Raw genomic sequence first — 21242 nt, 5'->3', positions numbered from 1 at the left:
GAAGGCTTGAGTTGAATTCATTTGGCAGGACCCAGCGTGTCGGTATTTTGGGGTCTTGAGCAACCCTAAAAATATACGGCTCCCTAACCTCATCACTTTGACACTAAACACAGAGGCCAGGATGGTCTGGGAGGTTCTGCCTAGCCTCTGCCTAAGCCCCTGGTGCCTAGTTGGGGGAGGGGGGGGCGGGGACAGAGGGTAGGAGAGGGAAGTTGTGTTCTCGGAGATAACCTGCTTCCTTATCAATTCTACAAATGGAGCTGATGTTTCCTGGCAAAATCCTGCACTGTTAAAATGCTGCATAAAATCCTTAGTCCTGGGGGGCCCTGTGTCTGACGAGGATGATTTTGTGAAAATAACAGACAGAAGTGTCTCAAAAATGTCTCCACTTAGGATTGCTAATGAGCAGCCCAGAGTGTGAGTTATCAGAAAGCATTCCCAGGCACTAAATTATTCAGCGCTAATTTCCAGAGACTCAGACACAAAACAGCAGCCCTGAGCAGCTCCGGAACACCGGGAGACACTGGGGGCATCTTCAGCATAATTGGCAGGCTGAGAGAGTGCGGACCAGGCTTGCCTGGGGAGGCTTCGGTGTGGGGCACGGAAGCTGAGGCTCCCATTGGCTCCCTGGACTGGGCGATGGTGGTGAGCCCCAGCCAGCCAGTGCGCACCCAGATGAGCTTTGTGTAGGCCAGAGCGGGGCATGAGAGCCCACAGGAGCCATTTTCATATGGCAGCTCCATCAGTCACCCAGTGAGAGCCTACCACCCCAGCTGAGGCAGCAGAATCCTTAGCAAATCCATGAATGGGGGTGGGCTTCAACTCCAGGTGTTCTTGGGTCAGCACAATCTCCAGGCCTTGAAGAGAAGTCATTAATAGGAAAATGTGGGCACTGGGAAATGTAAAGACCCTAAGTCACACCTTTAGTAGGACACCTGGCACGGGTCTAGGCACTAGGCACCCTTGTGAAAATCCCAAGGCGGTCCTCATTGATGGACAGGTGCCAGCATCACAGAAGAGAAAAACAAGGCTGGCTATTCATCTGTAGTTAATCTGCAGGATGTTAGCCACAGCAGTAATCTGGAGACATTCTATTTGGTAAACACTGCTAGAGGCCATGCTTACCAGGAGAGGCAGTGCCCCTCAGGTCCGTTGTGGGCCCCTAAGCTTCTGGACTCTTCTCTCCTCCTCTCCCCATTCACTTCCACTGTTCAGACACTGCCTCTAAACAGATGACCCCCACATCAGAATCTCCATTTTTAATGACCCCTAATGGGGGTGGGGAAGGTAAGAACCAACTTCCTCTTGAGGCTGGTGGCCCAGTGGATTACTAGCTGTGTGACTCTGGGCAGGTCACTTCAATGCTGCTTGCCTCAGTTTCCTCATCTTAAAATGGACGTTATAATAACACTTCGCTCCCAGGGTTCTCCCCCTCTCCCTCTCCTGTCCCTCTCTCTCTCTCTCTCCCCTCCTCCCCCCAGTCTCTCTCTTCTTCTCTTCTTCCCCCTCCTTTTCTCTTTTCTCTCTCTCCCCCTCTTCCTCTCTTCTCTTCTTCTTCCTCTCTCTCCCTCTTCTTCCTCTCCTCTCTCTCTCTCTCCCCTCTGCCCCTTCCTCTCTCTCCCCTCTCCTCTCTCTCTCTTCTCCCCCTCTCCCCCCTCCCTCTCTCCTCCTTCTCTCTCTCCCCCTCCTCTCTCTTCTTCCCCTCTCCCTTCCCCTCCCTCTCCCTCTGTCATGGGCATTGGGGGCATTCACTTGCTACAGCTTTTAGGATCTATCTCCCCAGCTTCTATTCTCACTACTCCTTTTCCTCAGGACTCAGTATCTCCTGAGGGTCACCCTCCCAAAGTTAGGCTCAGCCATCCCAATCCATGTGTCTCCCTAGTAGGGAGCTGCATTCTAACCCTACCACCATCACTTGCTGGTCGCTGAGGAAGCTAAGAAGGGCTTGGCTGTCAAAGTGTCAAAGCTGAGCCTGAAGGGAGGACTGAATGGTTTTTAAAGTACTGACTGTACCCATGTTGGGGGTGGGGTGGGGGCATGGAGTGTTCTAAGGAAGAAGAGATGGTCACTCACAGCACTGAATCCTTTGAGTTGATAACCCAGGGTGATTACCTGGCCTCACCTACCTTCCGCCATTTTGTTTTTCCTCTGGGTGTGAGAGGGGGCTGGACAGAGAAGACTAGCTCACCCCTTCCTCGAGGCAGGCAGAGAGGCTTCTGGGACAACCACAGCAGCAGAAGGGCTGGGGCCCAGTGATGGGGCATGGAAAGTGGGGCAATGCCAGTAAGTGACAGCTCCTGCTCACTTGATACTGCTAGTACTGTCCTTGGCAGGGGCGGGGGGGGGGGGGGGGGGGGAGACACACCTTGGTTCTGTCTCCTTCCTGGGTCTCTCATCTGAAGAGCTGGTTACCATATCCCCCTTTTCCCATAGACAGTTTGCCTAGCCAGTACTCCCAGCTGGCACCCTCATTGGTGCCTGGAAGAGACAAGGAGGCAGCTAGTGGGTGCCAGAGTGTACAGAGTGCTGGACCTAGAGTCAGGAAGATCTGAGTTCAAATCCATCCTCAGACATTTACTAGCTGTGGGACCTTTGGCAAGTCACTTAACTTCTGCGAATCTCTGTTTCCTCATCTATAAAATGGGGGAGATACTAGGGTCTAGGACCAAATGAGACAACGTGTTTACAGCATGTAGCATGGTGCCCAGCACACAGCAGGCACTCTATAAATGCAGCCCCTCCACCCCCACCCCCAAGAGCTCTCTGTTCCCACCACAGAGGGACAGTCCAGCTCTGCTCCCCTCTGCTCTTAGCCTAGGCCACTCTTTTGGGTCATCTGGGTCCTCTTGACTAACTGCCTCAAAAGAAGTTCTGGTCAATCCACAAATCTTTAGGAAGCTCTGGTGCTGTGAACCCCAGCCCTCTGGGGGTGGGGGAGCTAACCCTGGGAGGTGGAGGTCACAGCAAGAGATTGGGAAAGGACCAAGCCCTAGAGCACAGGAGGAAGTGGAGCCAGAATCAAAAAATCATGTACCTTGCAATCCTCCTAAGCTGTCACTGGAGACGGCTGACCAGGCCTAAAACTGAACCTTTAGGCCACCTTTCTGACACAAGTCTCTGCTGGTAACACTACAGCCTGTGGATGATTTTTAGATGATCCTAAGCTTTGGTCTTAACTCCCTTTTCTTTGTGAAAGGGTCTGGAAGGGACAGAAGTCTGAGCCCAGGGAGGTCAGGTCAGCAGAAACACACAGGGGGATCCAGGGCAGGATGAAGGAAGGCCAAGCATCCTCACAGAAAGGAAGGGGAACCTGGCCCTGACACAAAGCCTGGATTCAAGAGCTAACACAGAGAGATGAATAAATCAAAGAAAACATCTATTAGCATCAAAAATCTGTGCAAATCTAGGTCTTCAAAAAGGAGTGAAAATAGAGACTCAGGAAAAAACAGATTTTTCACAAGGACTATAGAATGCCTCAGAGAAATGAAGCAAAAGGTTCTTTAAAATGGAAGAAAAAACTCTCTGGGGGAAAGAATTTAAAGGATAAAATATAATTCTGTGACATTTAAAGAGTTCAAGAGACATAGTCTCTGGGTAATTAATCATCTTATTAATAATGCAGCATGTTGTTAATAAAAGAGGTCATTGACACTCTTAATAGCCAAAGACGCCTCACGGTGGTGGGCTTGGAAGCTGCTATGCCCTTGGAAAAGGGGGTGCACTTCAGGGTGGAAATCCACTCTGGTTAACAAGTAATGGGGGAATTAAGGTTATAATGAGAGAAGGGCTTATTCATGACAGGAAGCACCCAAATCTTGGTCAAAGAGACATCAAGTTCCATATCACCCATCTGACAAAAGGGAGACTCCACATTTCCCCAGACCTGTCTGAGTAAACACAAGGAGTGCAAGAATTCATTCATTTGCCTCAACTTAGAATTTCTTTACTGTCTGTGATTAGATCTTGGCCTGGATAAGTCTTTGCCCAAGGTTTCCCATACTGGTTGATTTCTGAATAAGGAAGTAGAAAAAGGGAAAAACCTTGGTCCCAATTCAATAACTTGCTATTAAATGCAAGAGAGAAATAATTGTTTCTTTCAGTTCAGAAGAAAAAGTGGCAAATCTCAGCCAAGAAATGGACTCCCTGAAAACAAGACCAAATCAAAATCAGTGGCTACATGAGACAGACAAATAAAGGCACAAAACCAAAAGACTGAGAAAAATGAAGATCTAAGTGACCAAACTTCAGAAACAACTGACCTGGCAAAAGGATCAAGGAGAGATCATTTAAAACATTGTCCTCCCCCGAAATCATGATTTCTAAAAAGGCCTGGAAACCGACAAGAAATCACAAACAAAAACTGCCCAGAGGGCAAAGTAAAGAAAAACTGAATCTATCCACTCCACCAAAAAGAAGTCAAGTCCAGGGATATCTGACTTCTTGTGTCAAAGGAAAGATGCCATGATCACCAAAAAAGAAGCTGCTCAAGTACCAAGGAACTGCCACCAGGATCATACAAGATCTGACAGCTCCTATTATAATGGAATGGAGATCTTGGAATACAATGCTCCAAAGGGTAAAGGAGATGGACTTACAGTTAAGAAGAATTTATTCTGTAAAGCTGAGTATAATCTTAGAGGAAAAAAAACCAAACAAACCAGGATCTTTAATGGGATAGAAGACTTTAGCCTTCCTATCAGAAGCCTATCCAAAAACAAAGCAAAAAAAAAAACCAAAAAAACCCCAAAAACAAATCAGAATGAAGGAGTGCCCTTGAAATATAAACTCAACAATCAAGAGAAACAGAACAGGCAACTGAAGCAAATGCAAGGATCTGCCAGATGATACCGTGCTAACATTCTAACGGGGGAGAAGAAGCAAGTGTCCCTTTGGCCCCTAGATGTCATCAAAGAGTACCAAGAACAGAGAGGAAAATACAAGATCTAGGCAGTCTTCTGGATTCTTTCTGGTCAGAGCATTTTTTAAAGGGGAGAGAGATGTTGCTCTATTAAATCCAGGCTCGCTAGGACACTCGTCCACCCTGGCACACCAGGAGCATCTCAGACAGTGAGTGTCCTAGGAGAGGACCTCTCCCAGGTGGGTTTGGGAGTCTTCCTAGAACTAGGCAGGCAGCTGAGTGGTGTAGGAGATAGAGAATTGGACCTGGAGTCAGAAAGTCCCGAGTTTAAATCTAGCCTCAGACACTTGCTAGCTGTGTGACCCTGGGCAAGTCACTTCATCCTGCCTCAGTTTCCTCAACTACAAAAGGGAGAGAATACTAGTTCCTACCTCCCACGGCTGTTGTAAGGGTAACAAAGTGCTTTGTAAGCCTTGGAGTGCTGTGTATATATCATTAACTAGGTTTCTCCAAACACAGTTGCTATCACTGCTTCTTACCATTAAGACCAAAAGGGACATCCTGTCTCAGCTTTCTGGGTCTGCTTCCCAGCTGCCTCGTGGCACAGCTGATGAGCAGTGCCATGGTGAGGAAGCCCACAAGGGAGCCTTCTAGAAGCCTGGCACTCTGTAGGAGAACTTACAGTCACTTCCTGCACCACTAATGAGCCTGTATGCAGGAGGTGTAATTTAAACTTAATTGAAAGGCAATAAACTTGCAGTTGTTTCCTTAAAACTTGTCTTCTTGGCTCTTATCTGAATAATACTTATCGTGCTTTATACAGTGCAGAAAAGCATCAGGCCCCTTCGCATTTCGTGGCTGCAGGGACCTTGCTTCAATGTGTTTTCATTAATCTGATGAACGCTTGTCGGCACTGATCATGTAACTGGTTCCCTGAAGAACACTCATTTGGGCCAGGATGAGCCCAGTGATAGAGTCCAACCATTCTCCTCCTGGCTGAAGGCTTTTTGGTCATATCAGCAACCAGGAGTCCATCGGTGCCTAGCAGCTGTGGCCTGAGGGAATGAAAAGTTGCAGGACCGATCGATCTCAGCATCCTCATTTTCAATGCAAACACAGAGCTATGAGGGATGCTCTTCCCAGTCACACTGATATCCCATGATCCACGGCTTCCTTATTTTGACCTGTCTTTTAAAACTTTCAGCACTGATCCCATAACAAGAAACACACTGACCCTTTGAGATCTGCTGTGTCTATGGTCACTGCATCCTTGGGCTCTTTGACCTGTGGGGACATGGCTTGGGGTCTGGCAACTTCTATTCTGCCCCATTAATAGACAGAGACAGACACAAACCTTTTCTTATCTCCCCACTCTGTGCCTTTGCTCACACTCTGCCTCCTTGTCCATTCATGTACCATAGGCAGTTATCACCTCCACTGTACGGATGACAAACTGAACCACAGATGGGGCAGGATCACTGAGACAGTGCTAGGACTTGGACCCAGGTCCTCCAATGATGGTCCTCCCACCCCTCCCCCATGCTGAGTGTGTGGCTGTGGATGTCTTTGGGCATCTGTGAGTCAGATTTGGGGGGAGGCAGACACAAAAGATTGAGAATTTGTACCCCTTCTGGTGAGATTAAGAAAGAACACAAAGTCAAGGACCTAATATGGGGCAGAGATGACACCTGCCTGCAGCATGGGAAGAAGTGGTTGTCACCTTTAAAATGGCTCAAGGAATGGGCAGATTTTGGCAGGTGAATGGAGAAGGGGGCATTGGAGAAAGGTACAGAGTGGGGATATAAGAAAGGGTTGGTGTCCTTTTTTGTCTGTTAATGGGGCAGAACAGAAATTGTCAGAGCCCCAAGCTGTGTCCCCACAGGTACTGAGGGGATGGCCCTGTGGGGATGGCACCAAAGGGGATGGCAGGTATTTAGTGAAAGGCGACTGAGCATGACAAGATGAGGATGGAACTTGGAGGTTCAGAAACAAGGGAGCAGTGAAAAGTCCATTGCTTCCTTCAGCACAGAGTGGGTAAAAGAGCCGTGGAAGCCAAAACAACCCAACTGGAAATTAATGTGGATGAAAGCAAAGGGTCTTTTGAGGAGAGCACGAAGGAAAATTGAAGAATCACTGACATCCTGGAGAAGAAATCTGACTGTCAGTGTAATGGCCCATGTTGAGTGTAGAGGACTTGCCTGTGATGCACGTGTAGCACCCTCTCTGAGGCTTCCCCTGCCACATCCCTGCCACTTTCTCTGGGCGGCCACAGCAGCCACTGCTCCAGGCTCAAGGTTCTCTTCAAATTCGAGCTCCTGAGCCCCCACCAGAAAGCTCGCTTTTGAGAGTTAGGCAGCAGATACAATGAGCTCGAGGCTGAGTCTGTGGAGAAGGGTCTGGAATTCAGCTCTCTGGTACTGCCCTGCATCTGGGACAGTTGTTCTTTAGGTCACCAAAGTGACAGTGACAGGGGATTGAGGCTGGGTATGCACCTCTGAGATCACTGGAAGTCGAGCTTTTCCTGTGACCTTAAAGTATTACAGATATGGCTGGTCAAGGTACTTGACTCAGCTCATGGAAAGACTTTCTGAACTAAGGACTGGTCTGGGGTAGCTCTGCCTCTGTGTACATTCATCAACCTTGGCAGGCCAAGTCCTGAAAATAACCTGGAGGACACTATGGCATTCCTAGAGTTTGGGGGTGGCTATCAGGAAACACTTCTTATGGAAGGTTACAAAGGAAGGGGAACTCATTGAACTTTTAAGAGGTAAGCCATGAAGTTACTAGAGGTGAAGCTTTGCTTTTGGGAAGGAAGCCCTGGTTTCTTGGGGAACAGGAGCTCCCTGGTGAAGACCCTTCTCCTGCCAAGGCAGGGCGGCATCTTCCAGTTGCCATCTAGCCCTGTGGGGGGAGGCCTTAGGGGAGGCCATGGACAAACATATGGATGAGGCACAGTCTCCACCACAGGAGAGAGCACAGGGCCCAACAAGTCACACATCATGGAAACAGTCAAGTCCCATCTCAATTAAGTTGACTAACCATGGCCAGCTTGCTCAGATTATATTCAGGGCCTACTCTATTTAAATTCCATACCAGGAGTGGGATGTTCCTTTCTAAACTATGTCTGGTGACCTTGCCCCAAGTAATTACTGCTCTTGCTTCACCACTGAACAGCTATAATTAATACCCCTGGTTGTCAAGGGGATTCTCCATTGATTGGAGGGCTGGGCATGGACCCAGATCCATTGCAATGTCTTCCTCACTCTCCATAACAATTCCAAATTGTCCGTGCCTGATAGGAGCAGCCCTATCATCTGCACTGGGCTAGCTTCTCCTAAGGCCTTGTCCCAGGAGGCTAGGCTAGGGTTTTTTTGGGGGGTGTTTTTCCTCCCCAAAGAGGCACTGGACCTCTCCTTGGACAGAGCAGCTTTGGGGCCTGGCTCAGGATGCTCATGTGGCCTCCTGTTTACCTGAGCACAGAAGGCTACCAGGAGCTCAAGTCCTTCTCTGGACCCACTGATCTTGGGCAGCCATCAGGACTGACCCGGGGGGCTGTCCTCTCTCCTCACAGAATGTCTGTGTGGTGGGGTCTTTCCTCCAGGATGGCCAAGTCAGTCCCTAGAGGTACCTGCCGAATGGCCGGCTGCATGCCAGCATCAGACCTCAACCACTGGGGGCCAGCCTGAGGGAGGCCTGGGCCACACATGAGGGGATGAGGAGTAATTAAATCAGCCCAAATGGCCAGTCTGTTAGTACCATTTTCTTCTGAAGTTGTACTTTATTGTGCAGCATGGACTCTGCCCACCCTCACAGTTTAATGTCAATGACTGACCGAGGGTTGGAATCTCAAAGATCCCCTGGCCCATCTGCCTCATTTTATAGATGGGAAACCGAAGCTAAGCAAGGCTAAGCAGCTTCCTCACGATCACACAGCCAAGGTGTCCCCAGTGGGGTCCTGCCTAGAGTTTTCTGACTCCATGCATCATCCTCTATCCATTGCACTACCCTACTGGTGACCGGTACCTGGGATGTAAGGGACAAATTCAGGGGCTTCCATGTTTCCTAGGCTATAAAGGGGACAGGCAGGCCCACCACTGTCTTTTCTTCACCCCTGGCCTCTTCCAGAGGGCAGGGAGGAAAGAAGATGATGCGCCCTTTCCATTCCCACCAAGAGCAGCCTGTGTGCTTTCTTAGGGCCTGGGAGAGATGCTCATGGACCTCCTTCCAAGCACCCTAGCCTTTCTGTTTCCTTTCCTGGGCCTGGGTCAGAGGCCAGAATGGCTGAGAGTGGACTTTCCACATCCAATCCTCAGAACTGGCTGAACACTGGAGGAATTCTACAGAGGCCCATGGCTGTGACAGACAGTGCTGCAGACTCCTGGAGGGAGAGCCCCCCAACCAGAGGGAGAAAGGAGCGAGTCACTGTCCAGCTGAAGAGCCAATGCACCCCCACCTAGGAGAGCTTCATCTGGGTGGCCACCAAGCTATTGGCCTGGGCTGCTCAGGCACAAGGACAGGTTCCAGGTGACTGGGAAGCATTAATGTGGCATCTCCCAGTGTGAATCTAAGGAGACTGAATGGATGTTTGAGCCCTTCCTGGTCTTTTGTCTTGGGCATTTTCTGTGGTGGGCCAATGGGATGTCCCATTACAGAGGTCCCTACTGGAGATGCATTTGGGGTTCCTAGTCTAGCTACACCCCAGCTAAGCTATTTTAGAGATTCTCCTGGAGACCTCCAGGCTGGGAGACCTCACCTCTGCATCACGTCCCTTAGATGAGAGCCCAGAGCCTTCAAGGAGGCCTCCAGGTGTCCCTGTGACTGGCCCTGAGCCCCTTCTGCAGGACAGCATTACCTCTTCATCACCTCCTGTCCCCGGGGAATGGAGAGAACCACAGGTGCTCTTGGGCAGGTCCAACCAGGCACCCGACACCTGATTGCTGGGAGTGGATGGACATCCGTCCTCTTCAAATTTTGAAGAACAGATCAGAAACCCCTGTGGGTGAAACAGTCTGTGCCTTGGCAGCAAGGTGGTGCAGCGGACAGAGCACCAGGCCTGGAGTCAGGAATACCTGAGTTCAAATTCAGCCTCAGACACGTAGTAGTCATGTAACTAGTAAATTCGAGCTACTTTCCTCATGATTCTCACATGGGACGTCGGGGCAGCTATACTCTTCTGGGCAGCTTTAGGCGGAGCATGCCACGGGGGTTGGCTCTGTCTTTCCGTGGCAATCACTAAGAATTTTAGGCTTAATAAGTCCAAATGTCACTTTGCTATCATTTGGGAGATTCTGCCAGATGACAGAGCACTTAGGACTGTGTTTTTAGTGAATCAGAGAGGCCGATGTTGTCCATGTGAGGAGAGGCTATCCCCATGTGCAGTATTGGGGTGCTGAAGGCAGGCAGAAAGACACCTCTGACTCTTTCTTCCCCCAGCTTTCTCCAAGGGGGATTGCTTTCCTGCCAGGAGGGGAAGCAGGAGCTCGAGGCCAGAGAGTTGACCACTCTGCCTTCCTCATAGAGAGTGGGTGCCAGGTGACAGTTTATCTTTCTGCTCCCTTAGATACTGTTCATCTAGGGGAGTGGTTTTCAGATTCAGACTAAACCTCTGACTGCTGCTCATTAGTGGGGAAAGCAGGACCCTCAGCTTTATGGCCAAGGCTTGACTCCCTTCCCACCACATGCCACAATGAACACACAGTAAATAGACAAAAAACCCATTGATCCGATTCGACAGCACAGCAGAAATCAGAGAAGGGACACACAGGAGAAAATGTAGCTGACCATACAGAGTGAGCAGCGCTCCCCAGCAGGGGACAGGGAGGTCAGAGACTGTGGCCCTCTCACGGTGGGTTCTTTTCAGAGTCTTATTCTCCCTTCAGCTTGAAGTGGGGTTGGCATCATCCATCTTCCCTCCCAAAGCTGCAGTTCAGAAGCAGCCAAAACAGCTGCAGAAACTGGAGAGACTGGAGAGACTGCACAGGGACTATGGCTCCTCTCTCACTCTCACCAACTCCCCCACCTCTCCCCAGGCTTGAGGCATTGATCTCCACCAAGGAGAGAGTCCCACACCAGTGGGCTTAGAGACTGATGAGATTTGTGGTGAGAAGCCTCTTTAGCCAGGAAGTTAATTCAGCTACTTTTAGGAACCATGACAGTCAGCCAACGGATCAATAAGCATTTATTAAGCACCTACTGTGTACCAGGCACAGTGCTAGGTGTTGTGGATATAAATGCACAAATCTGAACAACCCCCACCCATAAGAAGTTTACCTTCTAATGGGGGGAGACAAAGACAAAAAAAAAATAGAAAGTGCATAAAGACACACAAATGCAAGGTACCTCGAGAGGGGCATGACAGGGCTTCATGTAGAGAGGCTTCATGTAGAAGGTGACTCCTTTGGGGGCGGGGGGAGGCCTGCATTCCAGGCCTGGAGGATGGCCAACTTGGAAAGTCCTGAGTGAGGAGCAGAGACAAAGGCCACTCTGCTTGTGCTGCCATCCAGGAGGAATGGCGGCCAATGAGGCTGGATGGGGCAGTTGGGGTCATGCTGTGAAAGGGCTTCAAAGCTAAATAGAGATGAATATGAGATTCTCAAGGTGATGGGGAGCTGCTGGAGCTGCTGACAATAGCCAGCATTTTTATAATGTTTTAAGGTTTGCAAAGCACTTTACAAATATTATCTCATTTTGTCCACAACCACCCTCGGGGATCCGGGCTATTATCCTCTCCATTTTATATATAAAACAATTGTGGCAAATAGAGACTCAATGACTCATCCAGGGTCACCCAGCTAAGAGGAGTCTCAGGCTGGATCTGAACTCAAGTCTTCCTGACTCCAGCGCTCCATCCCCTGAGCCACTCAGCTGCCTTCAGGAGGGAAGCCAACACGGTCAGTTCTGTGTGTGAGGACCGTTGTGGCAGCTGTGTCTGTGGAGTGGTGCAGTGGAGTGCTGGGAGGCCACTTCAATCATGGAGGAGGTGACAGGGGCCTGAACAACAGAGAAGAAGTGAGAGTAAAGATGAGGGGTTGGATGGGAAAGCCGTTGTGCCGCTAAAGAAGGTGAGATTTGGCCGCTGGGTAGATATGTAGGGCGAGCAAGAGAAAAGAGTCCAGGACCATGCTGGAACTATGAACCCAAGACTCCAGAGTGATGGCGGGAAGTCTGGCAGGAGGGAGGCTCTGAGATGAACAAGCAGGAACTCAGCTTGGGTCAGAACATCCATCCAGGTCCCCATGTTCAACAAGCTGCTGGTGATGGGTCAATGGTTCTGGCATCGGTTTCCATAGAGCTGTACTAGGCTCATGAAAGCTGATAAGGTCACCCAGAGAGAGAGTATAGAGGGAGAAGAGTCCCCGATAGAGCCTTGAATACATCCACAGTTAGGGGGAGTGACCTGGAGGAGGATCCAGACAGGAGGGAGTATCCAAGAAGAGGAGGGGGTCATTAGTGACGAATGCAGCAGAGAAGTCACGGAGACTGACAAATGAGAAAATACAAGATTTGCCACTGAGTGATGAGGTCATAAACCAGATTGCAACAGGCTGAGGAGTCAATGGAGAAGAAGAGGCAGCAGGTGTAGACAGCTTTTTCATAGTTTTTTTTTTTTTTTTCAGTTTGGATGAGAAAGGGAAGATAGATGTAGGATGATAACTTGATTGGATGGTGGGGTTTAGTAAAAGTCTTTTTTAAGGCTGAGGGAAGCCTGGGCATGGTGGAAGGCAGCAGGAAAAGAACCAATGGGGAAAGACTGATTGAGAATGCAATCTGGTACTGAAAAAAGATACATCTATGTATATCACCAATCCATCATCTACTCATCTCATCTATCTATCTATCTCTATCATTTATCCATCCATCTCTCTCCTTCTTTCTCTCTCCCTCCTGTCTCTCATTCTCTCCTCCCTCTTTCATGTCTCTATCCTCATCTATCTCTATCATTTATCCATCCATCTCTCACCCTCTGTCTCCATCTCTCTCTCACTCTCTCTCCCCCCTCTCTTCTCTTCCTCCCCCCTCCTGCCTCTCATTCTCTCCTCTTTCATGTCTCTATCCTCATCTATCTCTATCATTTATCCATCCATCTCTCACCCTCTCTCTCCCCTCTCTCCATCTCCCCCTCCCCCCTCCTCTCATTCTTTCCTCTTTCATGTCTCTATCCCCATCTATCTCTATCATTTACCCATCCCTCACCCTCTCTCCCCTCTCTCTCCATCTCTCTCTTCCCACTCTCTCCCCTCTCTCTCCATCTCTCTCCCTCCTCTCTTCTCTTCCTCCCCCTCCCCCATCCTGTCTCTCATTCTCTCCCCTCTCTTTCATGTCTCTGTCCTCATCTATCTCTGATTATCTATCCATCCTCCTATTTATCTATCTCCTTTAGCAGTCCTACTTCAAAGACAGGTCAAGGCTCTTCTCCTGTAATTTGCTCAATTTTATATTTTCCCTTTTGTTAGATTTGTCTAAAGCTGAGAGAGGGACATAGAAATCTCACATTATTGTATTACTATTTGTGTTCTCTTGCGATTCAGTTACATTTTCCTTTATTTATTAATTTTGATGCTAGGGCATTTGGAGTATGTGAGTTTAACTCTGATACTACCATATTTCCTTTCAGCATCATCTCCTTCTAACTTAGCTGCCAATGAAGTCATTTCCTCCTTTCTCCTCCCTTTACGTCTCAGCAGGCAGAGCTTTGTACTGTGTGTCTGATGTGCCTAGAGTAGTAGTTTTGGGGTTTTTTTTTTTAGAGGGGGGAAGGCAGGGCAATTGGGGTTAAGCGACTTGCCCAAGGTCACACAGCTAGTAAGTGTGTCAAGTGTCTGAGGTGAGATTTGAACTCAGGTCCTCCTGACTCCAGAGCCGGTGCTCCACTCACTGAGTCACCTAGCTGCCCCTAGAGCAGTAGTTTTAATAGCTGATTTGCTATAGATAAAGGCTGACCTATTTTGATGGCATTGACTCTTTTTGTCCTTAATTTAGAACAGAGGTTGCGGGAGGGTGGAACGGTGTTTGGCTTTAAGATGCAGAGATACTGTTTAGATCTTAATCCAAAGCCGCCACACTTTCTCCTGGCTAGGAGCAGACATTTCTGTTGTTGTTTCCAAAGAAGGAATCTTACAGTTGTGATGTATAGATTTTGGCTAAGTTTCCCAAGGGACAAACTAAACTGGACCAGGGTTTCCCTTCTGCCCCTCAGGGTAAGAGTCAGAGTGGGATTTTCCTAGATTGCCAGGTCATGTGGCCTCAATAAACTCACCTTCCCCCCAGCCCATGCCTGCACACAGAAAGCCCCCACATAGACAGCATGGAGGGCAGCCACTAGGGAGTGTGGATGGCCCTGGCTGGTAATGTCCACGTTCCAAAGGGACCAGAGGAGGGGAAACGTTGGGTTTCACCCTAACCGTGGCAGCCAGATAGGTACCGTCTCAACCCCCTGCTCACTAAGGGTCAGATCATGGTCTCAAACTTCTCTGACTGGTGATGTTGGTGTGTAGTTCTCCTTCTCTGTTTCATCCTTCCCTGGGATAAATATTAGGGCATAAAAGGAAGTTGGGAGGGTGCTTCCTTCCTCAATTTCTAAGAATAATTTGGGTAGCACGGGCAATAATTTTTCTTTTAAGCTTGATGGAATCTCCTGTGAATCTGAGTCTCCCACCCACCCACCCCCAACCACCACCTTTGGTGGTTCCTTTACAGCTGGTTCCATTTCTTTCTTCTGAGATTGCATTATTGAAAAATCTCTATCTGGTGTTCTGTTCATTTGTGTATTGTATATTTTTGAAGGTAATGCTCTATTTCTTTTGTGTTCTTGGTTTTATTAGCATATTAACTATGCATACTCAGCTCTGATCATTTACATTTCTTCGAGTTTTACTGTGATTTCACCTTGTTCCTTTGCTATTTTGTAGGCTTATTTTTTCTTCTTTTTAATCAGGTTGGCTAAAGAGTTATCGATTTTATTAGCCTTCTCAAAAAATAGCTTTTAGTTTTATTTATCATTTCAGGGGGGTGGAGTTTTTTTCCCCACCCTCTCTTTTGTGCTTACATTAGATGTGTTTGATAGCTTTCTAACTTTTAAAAACACATATTCTGTTCATTAATTTACACTTTTTCTACTTTGTTAAAATCTGTTTGTAGGGATGTGGTTGTCCCAAGGGTGGCTTCAGCTGCACCTCTGCTATCCTGTTTCATCAGCTCCTTCTTTCACCTAATTATTAGCTGTTCTGATGATTTATTCTTCAATCAGTGCCTTCTCGGGACTCCCTGGGAGTCTCCATTCTGGGCCTGTAATTTTTGGCTGCATGGCTCTTCTGGTGGCCATTTTTATGTGATAGGGTCATCAGGGCTCTGTTTCCTATCTCTGCCTTTCCACACATTTGCTGTTTCTGGGTCTCCTTCCTCACAGGGGAACTCCCTGCGGTACGATGATTTTGTCTGTCTTTGCATGTGCGATGCTTAGGAAGTGTCTGTCTTGTAGGAAGAGGCTAATACATGCTCCCTGACTGGCTGACATGTGAGGCAGTCTTGGGACCATGCACGTCAGCCAGCCCACCCAGGACTATTCAATTGCATGGCATTTCCCATTTTGGGGGAAAGAACTTGGGCCATAATTTGCCTGCAAAGGCAAGTCGGGAAGACTGTGATAAGCGAGTCAACAGGCCGTTTAGCTCCCAGCTGTGTCTCAGCCAAAGCCTGAGTTGCCTGAGTTTTCGGGCAGAGTTTGGACTCTGGCTGGAATGAAGAGGTGCTTCCATCCTCGGGCTGTGCTTAAGTCATGCTCACGCAGCTGTCCCTGTTGCTCTGCATCCATCGGGACAAGAGCTGCTGAAACGCCTCCTAGTTATTCCGGCTCGTCCCTGGCACAAGGCAGACTTGACCCTGCTTTAAAGAGGGCAGCAACAGCGAATCAGTAAGAAGCAGGAAGAAAACTGGATCTTGGGAATGTGACTCCAAGCCAGATGGGTGAGCCATCATCCAGACTGCCGTGGCGGCAGGTGATGGGTGGAGGAGCAGGCCTCCAGTTTTCATTTAAAAGGATTCACTGACAACACTCCTTTCACTTAGACTGCAGGGGCAGCAGGCTGGCGATCTGCCATTCACATTTACTGCTGTGAGGCAGCTAAGCTCTTGACTTCAGAGCTCCTGACTTGCAGGCCATTTTTGTTTGTCTAACCAGATGTGCTGGGATGCTTCCCGCGAAAGGAGCTGTTCTAAGTACAGACTGGGGGCAGCTAGGTGGCTGCTGGGGCCTGGAGTAAGAAAAACTCATCTTCCTGAGCTCACATCCAGCCTCAGACACTTAACTAGATGCATGGCCCTGGACAAGTCACTCATCCCTGTCTGCCTTAGTTCCCTCATCTAAACAATGAGCTGGAGAAAGAAGCGAAAGCACTCCAGTATCTCTGCCAAGAAAACCCAAAATGGGGTCACAAAGAGCCAGACGTGACTGACTGACAAAGCACGAATCCTGTACTGTTTCTGTAGGAGTCACTCTGCGGAAGACCTTAAAATGAGGCCAAGCTCTGCAAAGACTCCCAGGTGCAGACAGGGGTTAATTACAGAGAGTGGTTAAGCTATCCTGAGCCCTGGGCTGCCTTCCTTGGCATGTCTTCCAGCTCATCAAAGCTCTTCATAAATCACGACACACACAAACCTGAATGTGACATTTTAGGGGTGTTCTGACCCCTCAGGGTACAGTGGAACTATGACTTCATGTCACAGACAACTTGACTTGGAACACAAGTCAGGGAGAGATCATTTTAAAATGATTACTGGACTCCTTGGGGGAAAAGGAAAGACTTGAGGCCATATAAGGAAACTGTCCAGATTTCCCAGAACCAGAGAGCAAAGTGAAGCTAGAAAGAATCCACCAATTACCTCCAGAAGGGAATCTCCAAAGGAAGAGTCCCAGAGAACGTTGGTCAAAACCCAAAGCTTCCATGTCAAAGAAGAAATATGCTGTAACAACCAGAAAGAAGCAATTCAAGGACCCTGGGAGCACAGGACTACAGCATTCCAAAGACAGAGGCCACCAACCAAGGGGGCACAGTGGACATGTGAGATTGAGATGCCATCCAAGGGGGCACACTGGATTTGTGAGCTTGAAATGTCATCCAACAGGATCTGGTGGATGTGTGAGCTGGAGATGCCTTCCAACAGGCCCCTGGGGATGTAGATAACATGGGGCTGGAGCTCAGGAGAGAGGCCAGGGCCAGACTTGGGAGCGGATGATAGCCCCAAGGGAGAGAATGACAAGGCAGAGTCTTGGGAACACCCCAGGAAGTGGTTAGGACATAGATGAAGAATCGGCAGAGGAGCCTGGGAAGGAACAAACAGTCAGAGACAGGAGGAGAACCATGAACGGTGAGAATGAGGAAAGCCCACAGAGGAGCGAGTGTGGAGAAGACGGCAATCGACAGGGTCAAAGGTTGCAGAGAGGCCAAGAAGGTTGAGGACTAGGAAAAGGCCATTGGGTCTGGCAATTAAGAGATGACTTAATATTAATAGCAATCATGTCATTACTATAATAATATATTTATGTAACATCAATAATAAATAATACACTTATATAATACGTACTACGTGCCAGGCACTGTGCCAAGCGTTTTACAAACAACAACAAACAGAGCCGGGTGCTGTTATCATCACCATTTGATCAATGAGGAAACTGAGGCAAATAGGTAAGGTGGCTTGTCCAGGGTCTCGCAGCCAGTGAGTGTCTGAGTCTGAATTGGAATCCGGGTCTTGCCCTCTCTCACTGCAGCGCCACCTAGCAGCCCAGTGGGGGACTGTAAGGAAGACACTGAGGCTCAGAGCATTGGAGCGGTTTTTCACTGGCAACCGGCTTGTGACAAGAGGTGGCATCTGACTGCTCATCCTGGGCCTGGGATCACTCGAGGGCATTTATCAGAGCCTGGATCCCGTCAAGTCCAATCAGCTCTCACTAGCCTCAAGAGCAGTAACAACTCTAGGAATGAGAGCAGTGTCCCCTTAGGCGTGGCCCCGGGCCGACCTGGCAGAACCCAGGCTTTTCAGGGAGACGGTGGGAGTCTCAGGAGGAGGATATGGCAACTGGGGGGAAGGGGAAGTGAGAGTTTTTAAGCGCCTACCATGTGCCACTTTACAAACACTGTCTCATTTGATGGGAGAGGAAGGAAGGAAAGGCTTGCCTGGCAAGTCACAGCTGTGGCTAGGCACAGGCTAGGGCACAGGACAAGCTCGGCTGTAGGGCTTCCTCTGGGGGCCTATGAAGCTCCCAGGGGATGAACCCAGAGCCACGCACCATTCCCACCACTCTACAGATCCCTGGCACTTCCCAGTCTGAGCCCTCCAGGCATGAGCAGCTCTGTAACTGCTGTGGGGCTGGAGAAGGGCTCCACATGGGAGGGGGCTCACAAATGAAGCCACAGGTGGCAGCCCCCAAAAGGGTCACAGCTGCGCCACCCCAGAATGGACCCAGCCCAAAGAGCAGGCTCCGGGCCCCCACCCTATGGCCATGACGCTCCTTCGGGAAGAGGCTGATGGCCGTTGGTTGGGCCTGCAGCGTGCACGTGCATGTTTAGGTTGGGGCCGGACAACACCGGAAGCCCAAGATTCAGTGCCATGCCCACAGTTCCACAGGTCGGCTAGTCTCCAGCCAGTACCCCAAGGTGGTGGTGGCTACTTCCATGACTTCCTACCTCTCTTGGTGCCCGACCACAAAGGGCATGAAAGGATGGATGCTACGTGAATGGTGCCAATGGCTTTGCAGGAGGGTGATCCTGAATGGCATGGGTTTGGCATCTGAGGCCCACTGGCAGCAACAACACTCTACTGTGCCTAAGCTCCCACTAAAGCAAGGGGCCCCAAGAATGACATCTCACAATTAAAGTGTTCCTCAGGGCTTACAAACCATTATTTTAAATAAACTGTTTTCACACAAGTTGAAAGCCTAAATGCGAGAGCCATCAGCAGCAGGTTCTGCTCTCCCCAAAGCCTGGGTAAGTGAGATCTCTGTGGGTGTACAAATGTTTAACTGACAGTCACTTTGGTGAGATCTTTTGTGTTTTGCCCAGCAGAGAATCAGTAACAGGAGGATTTCTGACCCTTTAAGCCTCTGGTCGCTTCAACTATACAGAAACAAGGACTCAGAGAGAAGAGATAAAAGATAAGAGCTCACACTGCTTGGGTGACCACAGATAACACTGTATTTGGGGGTGACAATGGCAAACCCTCCAGAACTTTACCAGAGTATCAGGTTACAGCTCGAACGCGCATCATCAGAAGGGGATGCTGATGAACCCGTCCCATCTTCTAAAGGCTTCAGACAAGCCACTGGGCGGCTGCTTTGGACGAAGGGAGGTCTGGAGGGAAAGACCAATATTTTTAGGGCAAAATTTTTCCAAACAACCAAGTGCAGGCCCTTGCCAGCACCCACGTCAGGGGAGATGGCTCTGGCTGGTCCTCATCAGTGTCGTTCATGAGAGCCCCAGCAAATGGCACCCTACAACCGCTCTTAACATTCCTCATGCACAGAGTTTGCCATGTCAGTCCTCTGCCCCACACTGGGTCCCAGGGCGCCCCTCCAGCAGCAGTGGGGCAGTCTAGGCCTTGGGTGTGGCTGGGTCCTCGATACTGAACTGCCGGTTGGGTTTGGTGGCTTCCTGCATGAGCTCTTGCAGCTGGCCGATCTGCTCCTCACTGAAGTCATCCAGCTGCTCTTTTGTGAGGCACGCTCCCAGCTGCGTCTTCTCTGTCTTCTCTGCCGAATTCGTCTGCTGCGATAGCGCCACTGCGTACCTCTAGGAAAGAGAAAGCGGGGTTAGCGGCCACTGCCAGCAAGGTTTGGGCCCGGTTCACCGGCCTGCCTTAATGCAGAGAGCAGCGCCTCCATGTCTGGTCCCTGTGCTCACCCTGTCTGCAGTCCTAGCTCCTGAGGGTCTGCTCGGACACAACTGCTTCTTCAGTCGGGGCTAATGAGAGGGCTCTCAGGCCACTGAAACATCAACGAATTCTCACCATTTTACAAGTAATGCTGCTTGTGCAAGCTTTCTTGTATTTCTCCAACCTGCAGTGAGCTGCGGCATCCCTCAACTTACAGATAAGAACGTTTGGGCCTCAACTCATCTACCAGCAGGTGCTGCTTAAGTGCCTACTATGCGCTCAGGCTCACTCAGAACTGGAGGGGACCTGGGGTCCCAGATCTAATGCAGCCCCCTCATTTGGGAGATAAGAAAACCAAGGGGGAAGGGAAGGAAGGAGGGCAGAGGAGCAGCGCTGATCAAGCACGCGGCACTCGCTAGGCATATAACTGCGATCCCCTTAATTCTTTCTCCACAGCAATGTTTGAAGATAGATGCCGTCATCTCCATTTTACAATGAGGAAAGTGAGGCAAACAGCGGTTTAGTGGCTTTCCCAGGGTCGCCTCTAGCACGTTTCTGAAGCCAGATTTGAACTCAGGCCCTCTTGACTCCATTCTTACACACTCTCCACAGGGCTACCACACTGCCTCCAAATTAGCTAGCGTTCATCTGGCGCTTTTCACGTGGATTAATGCATCTGACCTCGCACTAATACTGCTAGGTAAGTTATTATCCCATTTTACAGGCAGGGAAACTGAGGTAGGATCTTTGACACCATGGAACGGTGACAAGCACTGCTTCAGAATGGCTGCATTGGACGGAGGCATCTCGGCTCCCCCGTGATACCCCTAGAACTCGGAGTCATCTCCTGCCCCATCCCCACCCCAACGTCCTCTCTCGCCAGGACGGCCTCATTCTCCTGGCCTCCAGACCTTGGAGTCCTGCCTGACTCTTCACTTTCCACCCCCTCCATTGCCCCGGTGGTCACCGCTTCCTGTTCCACTGCTCCTGCCCTAGCCTGGCCTGCATGCCTGGACTATGAGTCAACGGTGGAACATCTATTAAGCACCTACTGTGTGCCGGGCACTGTGTGAAGTGCTGGGGATGCAAAGAAAGGTGAACATTTCCTCCCCACCCCCCCCCCAACAGAGAGATGTTGGTGATTCTCTGGTAACGATGAATTGCGATTTGAATCAGACAAGGTCGCTTGTTGACGTTTGCTCTGAAGTTCAGGGGGCTGATCTTTTCCCCTGAACTAAGTAAAAGATATATGTGTGTTTAATTAAACTGAGATTGTTAACCCCTCAAAGTTGCTTTCTTTAGAAAAGCTGATCAAAGAACCTGTGTTGGCAGCCCTTCTGTGTGCAGGTGTTCCTGGCCCTACCCAGCCACAGTAGCTGCTAGCCACAATGTTGCTATAGGTCTCTCCACATGCCTGAAACATACCCCACATCCCTCTCTGCTTGTGCATGTGCAATTCTTACTGTGGTGCCTGATTCCGGCTCCACCTGGGCTGAAGGCTGGGCAAGGTGGATGTCTGCCC

General features: G+C 49.6%; 1 protein-coding gene across 1 annotated transcript in view; it reads right to left on the bottom strand.

Annotated features, from left to right (window-relative positions):
* Positions 1–18728: 18728 nt before the first annotated feature.
* The window catches only part of SDHAF3 (succinate dehydrogenase complex assembly factor 3), a 34186-nt gene continuing 31672 nt past the window's right edge, over positions 18729–21242 (bottom strand). The window contains exon 3 of the mRNA XM_036759327.1: positions 18729–19638. Coding sequence (XP_036615222.1) covers positions 19441–19638 — 198 coding nt within the window. The 3' untranslated portion in view covers positions 18729–19440. The remainder of the gene's footprint in view (positions 19639–21242) is intronic.

The sequence above is a fragment of the Trichosurus vulpecula genome, chromosome 5 (assembly GCF_011100635.1).
Source record: "Trichosurus vulpecula isolate mTriVul1 chromosome 5, mTriVul1.pri, whole genome shotgun sequence".
NCBI lineage: Eukaryota > Metazoa > Chordata > Mammalia > Diprotodontia > Phalangeridae > Trichosurus > Trichosurus vulpecula.
The sequence above is the reverse complement of the archived record's forward strand: the minus strand, read 5'-3'. Positions and strand labels throughout refer to the sequence as shown.